This window comes from Perca fluviatilis, chromosome 18, assembly GCF_010015445.1.
Source record: "Perca fluviatilis chromosome 18, GENO_Pfluv_1.0, whole genome shotgun sequence".
Classification (NCBI taxonomy): domain Eukaryota; kingdom Metazoa; phylum Chordata; class Actinopteri; order Perciformes; family Percidae; genus Perca; species Perca fluviatilis.
In genome coordinates, this window is record NC_053129.1 from 20,534,274 (window position 1) to 20,554,043 (window position 19,770).

The 19,770-nt window shown below is 39.8% G+C and overlaps 1 protein-coding gene across 1 annotated transcript; it reads right to left on the reverse strand.

The window, feature by feature from the left end:
• Positions 1-2,594: 2,594 nt before the first annotated feature.
• LOC120546714 (ras-related protein Rab-32-like) lies at positions 2,595-19,560 on the reverse strand. Its single transcript, XM_039781837.1, is given in 4 exon segments — positions 2,595-3,525; positions 8,605-8,882; positions 19,345-19,539; positions 19,542-19,560. Coding segments are annotated over 4 exon segments (642 nt in total). The 3' UTR covers positions 2,595-3,375.
• Between the last annotated feature and the right edge of the window lie 210 nt (positions 19,561-19,770).

A 19,770-nucleotide genomic window follows, 5' to 3' on the forward strand; every position in this document is an offset into this window, starting at 1 on the left:
TAACGTGGGTGGGGTCTCGAGCTTAGTGGAGAGATGGACAGATTTTTTCCTTTAAATTAAACAACCTAGATATAAACTGGAAAAATATTGCAATATCCAATAATACCACCACAAAATATAGCCTCAAAATGTGGTGCAGATTTATATCGAAACCTTTCTGGAACCATAATAAAAGTTGTAACGTTAACACTAGCTAAAAGCATAACAATGGTTGCATTTTCCTGAAAGCCCAATGTGTAATGTGTGTAACTCATAACCTCAAAATGTGCCTCAAGTGTGACACCATGTGATGCACAAATGGCTCATACTTTTAAATTGCACAATTGTAGCACAAAGAAACAAAGAAATACACTGAGATGAAAAGCAATACACCAATATCCTGTCAAGGTTCATTGTTTGAAATGCATGTGATATGCGGAATGAGAGTTGCTGTAATGCAATACACTGGCATGCCTATTGCATTCCTGCTTTGGAAACAGTTACGTGAGTGGAAGAGCACAAGCTGTAGTGGTGATGAGAAGTGTCTGATGACTATCACACACTATGTCTTACTCTCTCTCTCTCTCTCTCTCTCTCTCTCTCTCTCTCTCACACACACACACACACACACGCACACACGCACACACACACACACACACACACACACACACACACACACACATATATCATGAAAGACAACCCCCAAAAAGTAAAAAAAAATAAAAACCTTCAGGAGGCTCAAAACAAGAACTGTATCTACTTTGCAACATTAGGGGGTTAAAGAGCACAAAAGGAGAGTGAAAAATAATAAATGATTTCTTGTGATTCCATGTCTTTTATGTAGATTTAAACTTTGGAGCTTATGGCTTTACAAGGTCTGATTCACAGATTTGTTGTTAAGGTAAACATGATTCATAAAAAAAATGAATATACAGTAAGTTTTTAACAATAAAGGAGAATAATCATTCCCTTTACATAAAGACATTTGCACCATAAATTGCACCAAAAATGTTGCATTAGAATTCACCAGAATGCAGGAAATTAAGTGTTTGATGCTCAAAATTGTATGGGGGAAGACCCCCAGACCGCATTTTTATGTGTCCCCCCCAATGTTAAAACAAACCTACACCTTTGCACACACACACACACATCCAAGTCATACTTTTCACACAATTTCATCCATTGTACTTTGTGCTACTAGTTTTTTCCAGAGACATAATAGGTAGTGTTTTCTCATATATTTTGAAAACTAAATCAAAAATAACTGTACCAGTGGTGGCTGTGCACATATGTAGTGCTAGGTTATGTAGAATCTAGACGGTTGTAAAAGTTAATCTGTCAGAATTTTGTGAGTTTTACTATAGACATTGACTTTACCATTGGCCATTATTCTGTGCTTTTCATAATCAGGCCTGCTTTCAATGATAAGTTTATGTTGCCACTGGATCATTCTTCAAGTGCAGTCAGAATTTTGTCTATTGTCACTCTGTAGTTTTGCTGCAGCAAACATGCTATACAGCATGGCAATACCAGCCTGCTCGCACTTTAGATCTAAGTCCCAAGAACCCGAAATCACCTTCACCAGGCATTTTTGCTTGTGCAGTATGCTAATAAGAAATGTGTTCATTTGAGTATAATCCCAGCTCAGATGGCTTGAACCCAGACATATTTGTTCCAGTAATAAACAATTCATTTTATAATCTGAAACATTTGTTTAGGACAATGAACCATAACATCTACACAGGGAAACAAAATGTTTCACACATTTAAATAAATTAGATTACACTAAAGAGACAGTTTAGTCACTAATAGACAACACAAATCTGTTCAAATGTTTATTCTATTTTGGTCTTTCAGATTTGAAGTATTTTAACAAGAAAATGTAATCTCAACTCAAAGTTGTTTTTTTTAAATCCTTCATATTTCATCTGAACACTTTCATACATACAAGAGAGTGTAGTTCCCCTTTCTGATTCTGTCACATAATTGCATAATACTTGACCCAACACATAAAAAAAAAAATACATACTGTAAATCAGATCTACATTTTTATACTTGTGGAAAAACAGTGCATCATATGGTCCGGTTATTAGAGTTTTTGTGAAATACTGTCCGTCCATAAATGTTCGAGTGAATAACCAAAAGTGTTCCCCTGTAATTACCTTAACAAAAACTGTATAATGGCACCTTACGTCAGACAAAATACGGCATAAAGACAACAATTCATGACAGCGATACGAGATATGATAAGATTTTGATAATGCTTAACTGTGATGCCTAACTGTGATGCCTTTGCTTACTTTTACACAGTATTCTAAAGCAGTAGTTCCCAACCTGGGGTCCGGGCACCCCCAGGGGGGGCGGCAAAGATCACAGGGGGGCGTAAGTCTTTATCTGGTTTGAGGTTGAGGAAAAAAAAAATATTTACACGTTAAACAAATTATGATAATACACTAGAATATATAATGTATACAAAAGTCTGTATGAAAACTAAATATTTTGTTGTATCCTCGTTTTTCCTGCCGCCACGGCATCACTATTTTATGAATGAAACATGGCGGAGAAACATAACAGTGCTGATAACTCCTCTGTATCAAAAAAGAAAGTAAGGCTTTATCTTGAGAGTTACCTCAACTTCGGTTTCGGGGGGCGGGCCTCAGCTTTTCTTAGACATGAGTAGGGGGGGCGCCAAGAAAAAAGGTTGGGAACCACTGGTCTAAAGAACAGCTTGAAACACAAACAGGAGTGTGCTGAAAATAATTATTGTCATTTACGTCCATCCATGTTAACTAAAGAAATACTTTAACAATAAAGTGTCTTGTTTCACATATACATGTTGAATGACAAGGATACTGAGAGAGAATAGACCAAAGTGACAAAAATTAAAAAGCTACAGGTTGTTTTCTAGCTTGTGTTTCACAAATCTCTGCTTAGTTGGCACCCCTTTTTAGGCGTTGTATAGTCCAGAGCTTCAGAGGCTGTCAGGGCAACAGGAGGAGCAGCAGGGTTCAAGTGTGGTGGGCTGGGTGGGGTTCATAGTTGGTGGTTGAATACACAATCAAGGAAATATGGAGTGAGACAAACACAATAATAAAGATGTCGTGGTTTGGAGGTGTGGGACAAAAAAGGAAACAGCCTGAGAGAAGCAGTGACATTTGCAACAACATCAAGATAAAATTTGGCTTCTATTCTGGCCTAGGGAAAACTACAATGAGAAAATTGGATGTGCAGGACAAACGGGCATCAGTGCAGAGAGGGGAAGATCCTGAAGCTTTGAAGACTCAATAATTCATATTCCTCAGAGAGGCTGCAGGAGAGGGCTGAGAGCCACAGGCTGGGTCCTCGGGTTGGACCCTGCCAAAGGGAGGCGGATGGCTAATACGAATGGATCAATTGTCAACAGCAACCTGACTTGCTCTCAGCAGCCACAGTCTCCTGGTCCAGTTTGATCCGGTCTCCATTGCTCTCCTCATATGGCAAACCTTTGTCGTTAGCCAAGATATTCTCTACCAGGAAACGTGCTGCCTCGTCCACGTTGATGTTGTCCTAGGATAAGATCAAAACAGTATGTCAGAGTGGTGATAAGACACTTATTAAATAAAAGATATTGCACATTAATACATTGACAATTAAGACACTACTCTATTGCCTTGCCAAGATAAATTTAATAGGATGGTGTTTATGCAGCTTTTCAGACTTGCTTTAGAAGTCCACTAAACCCCTTTTTATGAGCCAGCCTGTTAAAGCTGGGAGACAGAGATCTGAGACCAGCACAGACAAGGTAAAAACCACCATTTGCTTTTGTCCTTCACACTGTGGCCAAAAGCTGCCATCCTGTGGGTTGAAGAGTTATTCAATATTAATGTTCTTTCTCAAGGCTCTATAGTAACAAAAAGGCATGTGCATCTTGGGTAAAGGCAAACTGAGGTATATTATTAAAAGATGCTTGTGGATAAGAAAATAATTGAGATCCAAAAGTATTAAAGCTTATTATGTTAAAAAATAATTATAAATCTTGAAAGGAGCAATGTGGTATATTATTTGCAAAACATGTACTGTTCAAATCTGTGAATTAATTGGAAGTGCATGTGAATACTATCAAGTACTGTCTACATCACAGCTCTTCAAATTTACAATTTTTCAATAAGTGGGACGAGAGAAAGTTGACAGCCCCTAAACATTTGGCAAAGTGACCTGCCTCAGCCACAAACTTCTTAAAACTGTGATGAAAATAATGCATATCTATAATCCACCATAATTATTGTGCATATTGTATGACGTGAAGGAATGTGTTTTGTCACTTCAAACTGAAAGAAAGTTTGATACTCATTGACAGAATTCCAATCACAGGTTGTTAGGGTGACAGGCACACAAAACAGCAACACAGAGGAAATGGCCAAAAAGGCTTTACACACGTCACACCCACACACTTCACATGGCACAGCACGTGACATAGCTGCAGGGCCTTACGTTATTTGGAATGAGTTAACAAAGTTTACTCCGGCTGCAAAAACTCATCAAAGCATTACTTAAAATGAAAGTAGAAAAGATGGTTTCAGTTTAAAATGCATAAGTGTGTGTTTGAAAACGTCTTTTGGGTCATTGACTTTTTCTTAGAAGGATAAGGCTGAGTTAGAAAGTGGCACAACTGTGACAGGAACAGAAGTTAAGGGAAACATTTAACTTGCTGTGATTCGAGGGCTCATCAGACACAACTGCATCTTTCAAAGGAAGTGATTTATCACTGAACATGAGGTGGCACATGCAGACTGCTGGCAGCCTTTTGTTTGTGTCTGCCTCATGCTCTCACTCTGTTACCTGCTGAATAATCTCATATTATAGCATTGATAGTTTGCACTTTATTACAAAAAACAAGCCTCACAACACAGACTAACAGCTGCGGAAAGTAAATCAGAAACTTTACTCAAGTGCTGCTGTGGAATTTTTTGGTACTTGGTTACATTTTTTGAGAGGTGCACGTCAGGCTACGGCATAGGGTCTGTATCTCCACGTACCAATGTACGTACCCACAGTGTTGATTTAACACAGAAGCATAAATAAAGTGTGTGTAGAGCGAGTGAGAGAGTGAACTGATCGTAGGATATAAAACATACGATCAGTTCAGAAAATGTGATACATTTTTATAAACTTAGCGCTGCTCAGCTGCAGCGCTGAGTATGTGGGTTGCGCCCATGAAAGATTTGCCAAATCTTCTCTGCCAATGCCAAACAGCTTATTCTGCCATTTACTCGTTTGGTGTTTGGTGAATTGGATGATTGAAGGTTGAAGAAACAAGACATATTGGCAATTTAACAATTTATTAATTTCACAAACAGGAGCCACAATAGCGTGTGGAAGAACCATACACAGCCACAACAGCCTGGCACCTCCTCCTCATGCTGGTCACACACTGCTGTGGGTGGCATCCTCTGACTGTACCTACTGACTGTAGCTTACAGTAGTAGGGCCCATGTTCACAGGTGCTGCCAATAGGGTGCCAATTAGGCACCTGATTGGCAACACCTGGGGTACCAGAAGCTCAAAACAAGTGTCAATAGCAACAGCAAAATTTGGCAATGGCAGAGAAGATTTGGCAAATTTTTCATGGGCGAAGCATACTCAGCGCTGCTGCTCATCTCACAATTGCATGTTTCTTACAAATGGGGCACTATTTGAAAGGGAACTAAACAGGCTTTCCAACGGTATAAGATTTATTGCCAAAAAGCATTGTTACCACAGAGAAATAATCTACCAAACACAAATTTCCTTACTTTTTGTGCTAAGTTTAGATTAAACTACCCAACAGTATATCAAAGTACTGCTTTGCATTAAATAAATTATGATCTCATAATATAATAATATACAACTTTTACTGCGTGTACATTTTGTTGCCAATACTTTTGTACTTTTATTAGGTAAAATGTTGTTTATCTGTGATTTAATGTCTCCTTCCAGGCGCGCCTGGAAGGCACTAGGAGATAGGCAATGGTTAGGGTCAAGGTTAGGGTTAGGTGCCTTGAAGTCAATGGTCGCAGCACTGCCTGGAAGGAGATGTTGGGGGCTCAAAACACCATTGAGCTAAAATGTTGCATGCAGGACTTTTACTTGCAAAGGGGAGAGTGTTCATAGTGTAGATATTACTACTCTTACTTCAGTTAATAATCTGAATGCTTCTTCCATCACTGCAGACTAAACAGATATATTTTAGTCCTTACATTTACAAACTTATTGCTTAACTGAACCTCTGTTGAAGAGAGAGGCAGCCAAAATGATCTCACTTTACCAAATTCTACTCACAAAGAGACAAAAAAATGGTTGTCAAAAATTTCCTGTCAAAAATCCAACCTGTCTCATTTGTACAATATAAAAAAACTTCAGTCATTTGGCAAAGCTTTAAAGATTTCCGTCTCAATTTTATACCAATTATCTACAAACTGTCATACCTAAATTACTGAATAACTGTTGAGTGAGTTCCCAAGTGTTTAACAAAAACAATTACTAATTGTAACTATTTCACTGCTACCGCGCTCATAATCAGTGTGATTACACCATTCAGAAGGGGGTTAGTTGCCGCATTTTCCTGTCATGAGAAGTGAAGAAGCCATGGCAAAATGTCTTCACAATACCAGTGGCTCCTCTTATTTTGACTTGCCTGTGTGAGCATTTCGAAACTCTTATCACATCTGAGTTGCTGTAAACTCAAGTCACATTCATGCGTAAAAATAAGATTTGAAGACATTACTAGTCATGTTTGGACACTTTACCTTTAAAGGAAATATGTACAGTGCCTTGCGAAAGTATTCGCCCCTTGAACTTTTCTTCGCTTTTGCCACATTTCAGGCCTCAAACATAAAGATATAAAACTGTAATTTTTTGTGAAGAATCAACAACAAGTGGGACACAATCATGAAGTGGAGCGAAATTTATTGGATATTTCAAACCTTTTAAAGAAATAAAAAACTGAAATATTGGGCGACAAATTATTCAGCCCCTTAAGTTAATACTTTGTAGCGCCACCTTTTGCTGCGATTACAGCTGTAAGTCGCTTGGGGTATGTCTCTATCAGTTTTGCACATCGACAGACTGACATTTTTGCCCATTCCTCCTTGCAAAACAGCTCGAGCTCAGTGAGGTTGGATGGAGAGCGTTTGTGAACAGCAGTTTTCAGTTCTTTCCACAGATTCCGATTGGATTCAGGTCTGGACTTTGACTTGGCCATTCTAACACCTGGATATGTTTATTTGTGAACCATTCCATTGTAGATTTTGCTTTATGTTTTGGATCATTGTCTTGTTGGAAGACAAATCCCGTCCCAGTCTCAGGTCTTTTGCAGACTCCATCAGGTTTTCTTCCAGAATGGTCCTGTATTTGGCTCCATCCATCTTCCCATCAATTTTAACCATCTTCCCTGTCCCTGCTGAAGAAAAGCAGGCCCAAACCATGATGCTGCCACCACCATGTTTGACAGTGGGGATGGTGTGTTCAGGGTGATGAGCTGTGTTGCTTTACGCCAAACATAACGTTTTGCATTGTTGCCAAAAAGTTCGATTTTGGTTTCATCTGACCACAGCACCTTCTTCCACATGTTTGGTGTGTCTCCCAGGTGGCTTTTGGCAAACTTTAAACGACACTTTTTATGGATATCTTTAAGAAATGGCTTTCTTCTTGCCACTCTTCCATAAAGGCCAGATTTGTGCAGTATACGACTGATTGTTGTCCTATGGACAGAGTCTCCCACCTCAGCTGTAGATCTCTGCAGTTCATCCAGACTGATCATGGGCCTCTTGGCTGCATCTCTGATCAATCTTCTCATTGTATGAGCTGAAAGTTTAGAGGGACGGGCCGGGGTGCCCGTAGATTTGTAGTGGTCTGATACTCCTTCCATTTCAATATTATCGCTTGCACAGTGCTCCTTGGGATGTTTAAAGCTTGGGAAATCTTTTTGTATCCAAATCCGGCTTTAAACTTCTCCACAACAGTATCTCGGACCTGCCTGGTGTGTTCCTTGTGCTTTATGATGCTCTCTGCGCTTTACACAGACCTCTGAGACTATCACAGAGGTCGGAGACCTGATTACACACAGCTGGATTCTATTTATCATCATTAGTCATTTAGGTCAACATTGGATCATTCAGAGATCCTCACTGAACTTCTGGAGAGAGTTTGCTGCACAGAAAGAGGGGCTGAATAATTTTGCGCCCCACTTTTTCAGTTTTTATTTGTTAAAAAGTTTGAAATAGCCAATGAATTTCGTTCCACTTCATAATTGGGACCCACTTGTTGTTGATTCTTCACAAAAAATTACAGTTTTATATCTTTATGTTTGAGGCCTGAAATGTGGCAAAAGGTCGAAATGTTCAAGGGGGCCGAATACTTTCGCAAGGCACTGTATCCCCAGTATGCAACATCTTTCAGCTAGCATTATATATGAGCCCTAACTTTGGTAGTTGTATGCTGCTGAAGTGTAGAGTAACCATGAGTACAACATAAAAAAACATCAGAGAGAGTGTGTATGGAAAAAAGCCTGTTAACAGATATAAATAGTAATGTATGTAAAAGAGCATGGCTCTATTTTACGCATATGTGCAACTAATAGCTTCTACTTCTAATGTATTGATCTCTCACCTTAGCGGAGGTTTCAAACCAGCCCAGAAAGCCAGTCTCTTTGCAGAAATTGTCCATTAGGGCTGTGTTGTTGGAGCTCTCTTTCTTCTGGTCACATTTATTGGCGAGCAGCACTGAGGGGATGGGGTTGCCATTAGCCAGCTTCACCTTGCTGTCCAGGTCATGCTTCCACTTAGACACCGCCTCAAATGTGGAGCCCCTTGTCACATCGAACACCACGAATGCCCCCACAGCCTCTTTGTAGTACACCCGCGTCATGTTCCCAAATCGTTCCTGACCTGGGGGGATAGGAAGAGAATTTATTTGAATTGCATTTTTACAAAGCAGCTAAAAGCTAGATGAGTAACAGGGTGTGGGGATTGTGAAAGATTTAAAGCATGTGGTGATAATTCCCTCAAAAGCAGAACATCCAAACCAAAATATCAAAACAGTATTTTAAGGATGAAACCAAATGTCTGGCTCTGATCTTGGTAGTTGGCGAAATGTATTTCATTCTCATGTCTTTCTCAATTTTGTCACAAGTCCATGAGAGCTCAACAATCTCCCTCCTCTAAATATAGCCAAAAATGATGCGGATAAAGATGTTTCTTATTCAACCTACTTTTCCTAATTTACCTAATCCGCACAGAGAATGGCACAAGTAATCTGTCATAATAACAAGTCCTTTCTCTGAAGTTATTCTCTGAGAAAATCTAAGATCATATTTTACAAAGGCAAAGCAAGGGGAATTACCAGCAGGATATTTGGTGTCACTGTCAATCTGAGAAGGTCTCTTAAAACACAACTGGACTGTTTTATACTTCTCTTAAATCTACTGATTGTATTCACATCACACCAACTGCTTAAAGATTAATGATTTTTTTTTTTAGATGCCACTGCATCATGGAAACTGACTACAGATAGTTGTATGGTTTAATTACTATAGTCATAACTAATATAAATTTCCATTGGAATTTCCATACTTTAATTAGAACATTTAAAATGAAACCTTTAAAGGGGAAACAGACAATAATGTGGTGAGAAAAAGATTCCAGGAACAGCGCTCTAACATACCTTCCAGTCTGCCCGCATCGCTTCACCTTTGAGTGTTCACTGAGGCTTGCAGTGCCTCATTGGGGGTGTTGTTCATGAGTCTGTGATCAGCAGTTCAACTGGCGAAAGGTATCTCTGGTAACACTTGGCTGACGTCACACTTTCAAACACATCTGATCAAAAGATCCCTTGATTTTTGCCTTAGAAAGCTTTATTTACGTCGGTAAACATGACAAGCAGCTGGTCCATTCTCCATTTCATCTTTCTATCATTAAACCTTCCTTTGTATTTGTTCAGCCCTTATGCTTTTTTTGCTGGGCATTGTAAATAGCAACAGTGACTGCCTCCAACTTTTACCACTCTGACTATTTTTGTCTTGTAGTGTTCCTCGGAGCAAAAACACATCCTAAATTTAAACGAGGCGATATTCTATATGTTTTCCTATTGTCAACAAATTCCATAAAAGACCAAAACCAACAATCCTCTCTTGATACTTTAAGGCTTCCCCTGCCTGTGTTGCTCTCAGTCAGCCCACAAGCTGACTTGTTCCTTCTTCTGGTCCTTCTTAAAGACAGACCACAAATATGTATAAACTTTTAATTTCACGAAACTAAATAATTACCTTTTTTAATTACTGTAGTTTTTGGCAAACATTACTCAAATAGGAGTAAAGTGGAAGTGTGTATTCATGTAAAGTGGATTTAATGGGACCTTTTTTCAGCTGTGAATGGATACACATTTGGTGCACTAACGAGTATTTACAGAATTGTTGTGCTAGTGAGTATTTACAGCAGCAGGACAGAGTTTGTGGGATTGACTTAAAATAAATGTAGAGTGCCCAAGATCATTGTTATGAAGAAAAATGTCACACTGTGTTGGTGTATGGCACAGGAAAGATACTTATATCAGACTTTGGCTATACAGACAATACTTGGTTTTGGTGGTTTCATGTGATTTGTTGATAATAAAAAATACAGAGTATCACAAGACTTATCCTGTAACCACCAGGATACACAGATGAATTTGTTCTTCAAACTGCAACCAGAACAGATTAGTTGGTAACTAAAAAACAGGCATTTTGACTGGGCTGATGATCACTCTTTTACTGGATGCCAGTAATGACAGTTGACAGTTAGGTGTGTTGACGTTGCCTGCAGCTAGAGAAACTGACTACAAGCATGAACAGGCTAAAGCTGTGATCATAATCTGTGTCTTAGACAGTATGGGTTGCAAATGCAAAATAAAAAACATTTTTAGGCAGAATCTCTGAAAGATTTCATCGTTATATACCGGGAGCTCATGGTTTCAATAACATCTATACATTTCAGACAATTCAGAGATATAACTCTTTATCCACATAAAACAAAAGCAGTCTTACATTAAAAGTAAGATGGAGGATTATACTGGTTTTACTCTCTTACACGTGATCTTGCGTAAGCTTCCACATATGGTTCCTGTTTTTGAGCTTTTGTGTGCCAATACCACTCCCCATCCTAAACCTATAGTAAGTAAGTAAGTAAGTATAACTAAAAATATAGGTCCCTTTTAGATTTCTGATGTGAACACACACATAACAGCATTGAAAAACATTTATAACTCAGATTAAGTTGTCTAAATTTATGACAGATTCAGATTGTGTTTAGATTTTTACTCACTTCTTTGCACTGGATCACATATAACTGTAATGCACCTGCTCACATAACTTAGATTAATCTCTGCAAAGCTTGCAGGGCAAGTGTAATTGTACAGTGTGTTAGACAGTTAACCTCCACTAGAGCTGAGGTACAAAATAGAAAATAAACCAAGAACAGGATTGAGGAACTGTGAGCACAGCTTCTCCCAGCATACTTTCACTTTACTGTAGGTACTTACCCAACCACGCAAGGTACTGGAGTGGCGTGGCGCAGTGCGGGTGTGAGCGAGAGAGTGAATACACTGTGGGGCCCACAGCCCTGGCGGTAATTGCTCATAATTGAGAGTCTAATTTTAGCTGATATAACCCCAGGTGAATTCACCAGAGACACGACACAGTGGGATAAAGAGCCAATAGACTGAAATACGGCTTTCATTTCCAGGCCTTGTAGAGCTCATACATCCAGCCGATCGGAAGCAGAGGCAGAGTACAGAAAGAAATTATGACTTAATCATTTTTCAAGGCACGTGTCTTCTTGTTATTCTATTGCAAGGTCTGACTGAGTCCAACATGTATTGGCCACAGAGGCCAAGAATACAGTATACCATGTTTTATTCAGCTCAATGAAATTGTGTCAGAGCAACAAGGACAGGTGAGCAGACCCATTATTATGTACGGACTTTCATAACATACTAAAAATGACTATTTTATGTCCTGGAACTGAGAACAAACTGTTCCATAAACACTGAAGAGGCCATGACAGCGTGTCATTGTCTACATCACACACTTCACTTCACCTTTATGACACGGTTAGTCCTTATTGCTAGGTCGATGTGCAAGCACAGCCAGTCTGGGGGTGTTAACCTCACTCCTCCTGGGAGAGAACCAGCTGGGTGGAAAAGACTTGTGTGGGGTGATTATATCAATCAACAATACCGATGACATTGAAGTTGCACACATGCACATACACACCTGACTGTTGCATTGTGTAATGAATTATTTGGGGTATTGATAAGGTGGTTCTGCGCAGATGTCAGTAACATTAAAAGACAGCAAATCCTATGATGCCTGACCTTTAGAGTGTCTTAAGTAAGTCCTAATAAACATTCAGCTACATTTACTAAACCCAGTCCTTTTGCTGACGAACAACACAATGAGCACATTCTACACTACACTCTGATGATCTCCACGTGCATCTTGTTGTTGACATCATCATTTCACAATCATTTCCTAAAACATCTGGGCAATGCAGTTTTTAGCAATCAATACTCAAATAGAAGTAAAAACTACATGTGTTGGGGACTATTTTCAGCAGTGGATTTGGACCACTAGTGATTATTAAACAGATAACAGCAGCGCAGTAAATGTGGAATTTACTGAAAATAAACTACAGTGCCTATATTCATCGAAATCTAATGAACAGGTCACCTAGTGCAATGTTGTGTATAATTTCCCACAGCCTGTAGGTGGCATCTTCAAATGTCTTGTTTTTTGGCCAACAGTCCTGGGGTCTCATTTATAAACGTGGCGTACGCACAAAACGGGGCTGAAAACGTGCGTATGCCACTTCCCACGCAAAGGTTGTGATTTATAAAAAACAAACTTGATGGGAGAATGTGCGGTCCTCCACGCAAACTCTGACCCATGCGTACGCACATTTTGGAGACAAAATAGGAATTGGCGACGCAGATGGTGAGGTGGTGAACTGAAGTCCGACTGCAGAAAGTACATGTGGGAATAAGGGTTAGGCTACTCTTAATATGTTTAAGTATTAAAAAATAATGCCTCACGCACATTTCTTCACACCATATGAAGATTAAATCCAGCAGTGTTATTTGCGCTTGTACTGAGTGATAATTGTTCCATAACCACCTCAAACTCAAATCTTTAATAAAAACTCATTCTTAATATTTAATCGGCGCTGTCTCGACGTCACATTGTCCGCTACGGAGCGCAGGAGTAGGAGAAGGCCCGACTGCATGGAATACAGGATAGCATCAAATACCCTAGCATTAGATAACTGCACAACACAGTGTAAATAAGTAAATATCTGTCTTTAAAACTGTGCATATATCATCAAATGGAAATGCAGCCGTTAAGCTCTCGCGCAATCGTTACGCTTGTTATCGGTCTAAAATGTAATACTGTTTATAACAAACCCTGCATGAAGAAAAGTGTGTTTGCCTATTACATTTCGATTTCAAATTGTATCTCGGGGTGGGGGATACCAGTTGTTGCTGTGATTTTAGCAAGGTGTTAACAATCACAAATTGTTGTAGACTAAACATAAATACTGCGGTGAACCCGTGCGTAATGCTGCATAATGATGGACAGGACAGCAAAGGAAGAATCAGGAGAAAAAGAGACTTCAGGAACCATGACGATGACTGGCTCATATGCCGATTTAAATTCCCTAATGTAGCTGTAATAGTAATATAGCTGCGCTCTTGGCTCTATGTACTGAATTGGGTCCAGTAGAGAGGGCAACGCGCCGGAACCTTGCCATCCCGGTCCAAATACAGGTCCTCGCCACTCTGGGTGAAACCGGCTGTTTCCAGAGGGAAATGGCTGACAGCTAAGTGTTTTTTTAAATAAATATTATATATAATCTTCAACTTCATCACTAAGGCTTGTTTGGATATAATATGTAGTTCTGTTAAATCTTATACGTCTGGTATATCGAAGCTGTCCCCGAGTACCGTAATGCCTGCTGATTTGGAAGATTTTATGAATAAAGGTAGTCTATAGATCCGGTTTCCATACGGCGCGCACAACAGGCCGAAATTATAATTCAATTGGCAGCAATTCCCGAAGCCGCTCTGAGAGTTTTTCTTTGTTTGTTTGTTTTCTCCGCCAGTCGTCATGATTCGGCATAGCGAAGAACAACTGCCAGGGTCATTAACATACTGATCAGCATTCACGAGGTGCTTTACATTGACTATTTATGGTTAAAAATGGGCGTGTACAGGGCGGGATAAGAGGCTGATCCACGTACGCACACTTGTAGTCAATCTGTGATTTATAAAGAGAACATTGCTTACATGTGCGTACGCACGGTTTTATAAATCTGACTTTTTTTCGGCGTACGCCAATTTGGGCTTTTGGGCGCACGTACACTTATAGTAAGGATCCTACGCACAGTTTTATAAATGAGACCCCAGAACCCCAAGAATTTTCATTTTACTATCATGTATGACAAAGAAAAGCATCAAATCCTCACATTTAAGAAGCTGGAACCAGCAAGCCAAAAATGGGGATTCAATGAAGCAATCTACATTTAAATAAAGGACAAATAAAATCATACTAAAAGCATTAATGACATATATGCATATATATCATATGCTGCTAACCCAATGAGCAGAAAACACAGGAATGGAATGAACTGAACAATAAGATATTTCTTTTTTATATATTTACTCACTGAATGCCACAGAGGAGCATGAGACTGCAGAAGAGAACAAAGACATTTTGCTGCTGTCTCAAATGCCTACAAACTAAAAAGAAATGCGTCTGAATCGGTCTGTAAAGAGAAACCGTGAACTACTGTGGAATTCCAAAGGCTTTAACTGAGGACATTTCAGTTCAGTCTACCACACCGATGAACACTGCTGCATGACCTAAAGTACGGTTAGGTGATTCTAGATATGAACACCTGAAATCTTCTGAAATCTGCAGTTACAGAACTACTTGATTAAAAAGATACAGTTTAGTTACAGCCACTGTATCATGGCTGTTTGTGTGGGAGAAACAGAAATAAAAGTCTCATCATTATCCACAGCCCTATCAACCCCAGTTTCCTCTACGGTCGTACATATTGCTATCCTGTGGGTGGGTTACCATAGAAACTGTCCAAGCCAGACATGGCAGTAGCAATAGCAGCAGTCTCCGTCTGTTGTTAGGAGGCAACTGGCTGTGAAACTTTTCCTACGCCCTCCCAACAACTAAAATAACAAAGACAACACAGAGTCCAGTCATTAAGGTAGTCTTCAGCACAAGCTTTAAAAGGAGAGACTGTGAACAACACATGACTGGCACGTTCAAATTCCATAGAGCAGCATGTGAGAAGATACTTACAGCTTATTACGGGTTTTAGCACTGAACAGAGTCCGAATTGAGGGAAAATCAGCAACCTTTAAGTGGTGTGACTTGTTTCCCTTCACCTTCCACTCAAGGGTTGGTGGGGGCTGATCAACATAAAGCCTTGGCACAAGATTGCAGGGATTTAGCTCAAAATACTAATATTTGTTTTAGAAGAAGAACATGTGACCCATTTAAACTATTCATCTACCGACAGTCTTTTGGAGAATCTGTGTAACAATCAAGAACAGGAAAGGAAAACATTTTTGGTCCAAAAACGTGCACACATAAACCAAGACTACTACTAACAAGCAACAATGCAAAAAAGACATATATATTAGCAGATAACGACAGAGCCGATGTAAATGATCAACTTACAACCGCGATATTGTCAGAGTAAAGTGGAGCGACCAAGAAAATCTATTGCAAAGACTTACTTTAAACGCGGGAAAAAATTAAAAAGAAGAGATAAAATGAGGAGCTTCTTAATGCACATCGTTGGTGTCAAGCACAAGGCACCTTGTCCTTGTTACATTCATTGCTCCTTCAACTGTGGTGCCGCGGTCACACTGTGTGCTTCGGAAAGGTCTTGCGTCACATTCAGTACTTCATATACACAATTTATAATTAAATTTAATTAGCTGATAATGAAATCCATTACTAATCAATTACTGTCTGCTCTTTCCCTTATCTTTTAGGTTTGTGACCCTCTTGTTATAGGTTATGGCCTTAGTGTGGACAGCATTTTCAGAAGCCGAAAAGATAAATGTATTCAGTATTTCCCACAAAAAGCTCTTGTTGGACAAAATTCTGAAATAGTTGAAAGTTTTGAACACTGGTGGAAATGGCAGTGTTCGAAAGTGAGAAAGAGAGGAGTTTTTTTAATGCAAGTGTCAAGGGTCAATGTAAAATTGAAACCACTTCATGTATCCTGTTAATGCGACCTCCTGCTCCTACAAGAATGTTTGGTCCTACAAGGTGCAGGCTTTTTTACAGTATGCTATGGTGGTAATCTTCCTGTCCAATGGCTAAGACAAATCCAGGAGAGAGTAGCAATTCTGGGTAAATAGTGTGGGAGAGCTGAAAGGTTCACGCTGACTTCCATAGTGCCCCCATCTCGTATAAGCCTCTGATTACTATCATTCCTCCCAGACTATAATCATTAAGGTTGGTAAAGACAACGCCAACTCTGAAGTTGCTCTCAGTGTTGCCAATAACATAATTCCTTTTCCTTTTCTGCACGATAAAATGGTTAATGGCTGGTCTTAATGACTTGGCAAATATACCTCCAGCTTTTGCTCTTTCACACCCACGTTTCATTACTTATTTTACCCTCAGAGCCTTGTTGTAGGTGTGAATAATGAGGTTTTAGTATCTGTGTACCTCAAACTTTCTTTCTGGTCGCAGTTTGTGTGCATGTTCTGTTTATCCATATGTGTAAGCGTGTTCCCTTTGTCTCAATGGATGATATCAGTCTGTCTAAATATGTGTGTGTGTGTGTCAGTCAGTGTTTTATTTAGCCTAACAGATTCTGTGACCAAGTGCTGTCTGGCTGTGACAGGCAGACGGCCTTCCCTGGCACTCAGTCACAGATGCCCCTGCACACCGAGCTTGTGCTGCCAGGGCCCAAGTAACAGCGGGGGAATGAACTCCACACTGCCAATCACACACACACACACACACACACACACACACACACACACACACACACACACACACACACACACACACACACACACACACACACACACACACACACACACACACACACACACACACACACACACACACACACACACACACTTTCTGTCACTGCTGTAAGCAATGGAATACATATAAAAACAGCAGTCTTGTTCTGACCATCTGTCCTGATCTGTCTCAGCATGTGATGTTTGTTTGATTGAGGGAGAGGATAAACCTGCACAACCATGGCGGCACTCAAAAGTATGAATAGAACATATCTAGAGGCAGGGTTAATCATTTTCTCTTTCAACTGTATAAAAACATGATTTAAAAGGATAGGTCACATTTTCAAGTCTGTCTAAACACAGTACCCACATGTATATACAGTATGGGCAGTTTTGTTTTAAGACAGACTTGAAAATATGTAATCATAACCTTTAATCAGACCTTACATACTGTATGTACACAATGGATATGACCTATAGCAGCTGACTCTTTAACATATAATCAAAATCTCACAGACTACTCGGGCAATAAAACATTTTATGGCAAGGCCAGAAGAGAATGCTATAACTACCACTTTAGGCCTAGACTATCTGAACAGCATGTACTAGAAAACAATCCCTATTCTCTGTGCTGCATGTGGTGCTAAATCACTTGCACATGGTGACTTTAAACTGTCTTGAACATTTTGAACATTTTGTTTCCAGCTGTAGGCTGGAAACAAAATGAGAGCAAGAGTTTTAGAGTGACCAGCTGAAACTATTAGTTTGATAGAACATTTTGATAATCAATTATTTTTTTAGTAAATCTGCCAAGTTTTCTTTAGTTTTAGGTTCTCAAATGTGAATATTTGCTTGTTTCCTTGGTCTCTTGTGATAAACTGAATACTTTGAAGTTAACTTCATTTTTGAGATGTTGTGATGACCATTTTTTACTATTTTCTTACATTTAATAGACCTAACAATTAATCAATTACTTGAGGTCAACCTCTGCGGATTATTAAAAATGAAATAAAAATGATTTACACACAGACCAACCTTAAGCCACACTCCTCTATTCGAATGCCACCTTCTCAGAGATAGATTAACAACTCCTATTGTACCTCTGCACATCAGATCAGAGAGATCATTGTTTAGTCTGGAACTGACAACACACACACACACACACACACACACACACAAAACTATACACTGTAAATTTGCCTTATGTGTTACAGTATACAGAATGTGACCAAGCAATTTCACAACCCTTAATGTGAGATTTATTTTGCCCATGAAGATACTCCTGATCCAACACGAAAAAGATAAAGGCTAATGGGAATCACAGACACCACCTCCCTCCTGCTGAGTGAACTGTAGAGAACTCTGTCAGCTTGGTCAACATGAAAATGTAGTCATTGTTTTGCTGGTTTGTCTGCCTCTCACTTCCTGTCCACCTGTCCTTCCCAGCATGCCATTCTCAGACTCCTCTGTTTGCAGTGTGATATATTTTGTGCTAGGGAGATGAACAAACACGGAGTTTGAGTAGAACCGCCTGCGTGTAGTGAAACTTTTTTTTACACTGCTCTGACTTCTCTCTCTCGGCTTGCCTATTCAAGCTGCTGGAATGCACACGTTGCTGTGTGTTCCAAGTTTAGAAAGTCTGAGGAAGAATTTACTGAAGTTTACTCAAATCCTCTCATAAATACAAGGGATAGCATGGGGCAGGGACATTTGAAGAATATTACAGTGACATTGCAACATGAACAAAAGCATGAAATAAAGATAAGGGCCAGTTAAGTCACTTAGTAAACATGTTTAAATATGTTTAATCCCTAGAGAAAATATTACAAGAATATCATGGTGAGTTGCATGGAGGGGGCAGCGGGCAGTCGATAATAACAACGTGACCTACATTCCACTGACAATTATGCTCTGCCATGATCATACAGTGGAAAAACAAAGAGCAGACATGATCAACCGGTCTTTACTGCTGGAAATTCATACCCTGCTTCTTTGAGCTCGTGGGAATTTTACATAATGTATTTCTGTTGATGATTAAATATAAGCTATAATTCCATCATGAAATATCTCTCTAAACTCTTGAGCAGCAGCAATATGTGAAAGATACATCCCCTTGTACGTGTCGCGCGCGCGCCACACACACACACACACACACACACACACACACACACACACACACACACACACACACACACACACACACACACACACACACACGTTGAGCTTGACATCCATTGATAATAAAGCCATCTGAATTAGTGTTGTATCACCAAATATCGCGCTATTACAGTGAATGCGCGTGTGCTTTACCTGCGATATCCCACAGTTGTAACCTTAAACCCAGAGTTTTGTTGTCCCAGTTGATAACTTTAAGTGCAAAGTCGACCCTGATCGTCGCCCTGTAGTGCTGCGAGAAAAGCTGGTGCACGTAGCGGTTGATGATGCTGGTTTTCCTGACGCCTAATTCCCCGATGACCAGCACTTTGAACAAGTACTTTACACTCAAAACACCGAGCCCCCGGCCATGCTGCTGAGACTGACACTGACAACTTCAAAGTCAGACAGCTTCTGCTTCTTCAAGTTCATGTAGGCTTCCTGTGACGAGCTGTTGTATGACTGGGCTGGTCAGAGGGCTAAGGGCCAGATGCAACAGAAATTACATTTCTCTCCCACCTTCACCTCCTCCTCCCGCTGCCGCCAAAGTGTAACCACCGATAAGTCATATAGGACCCGGAA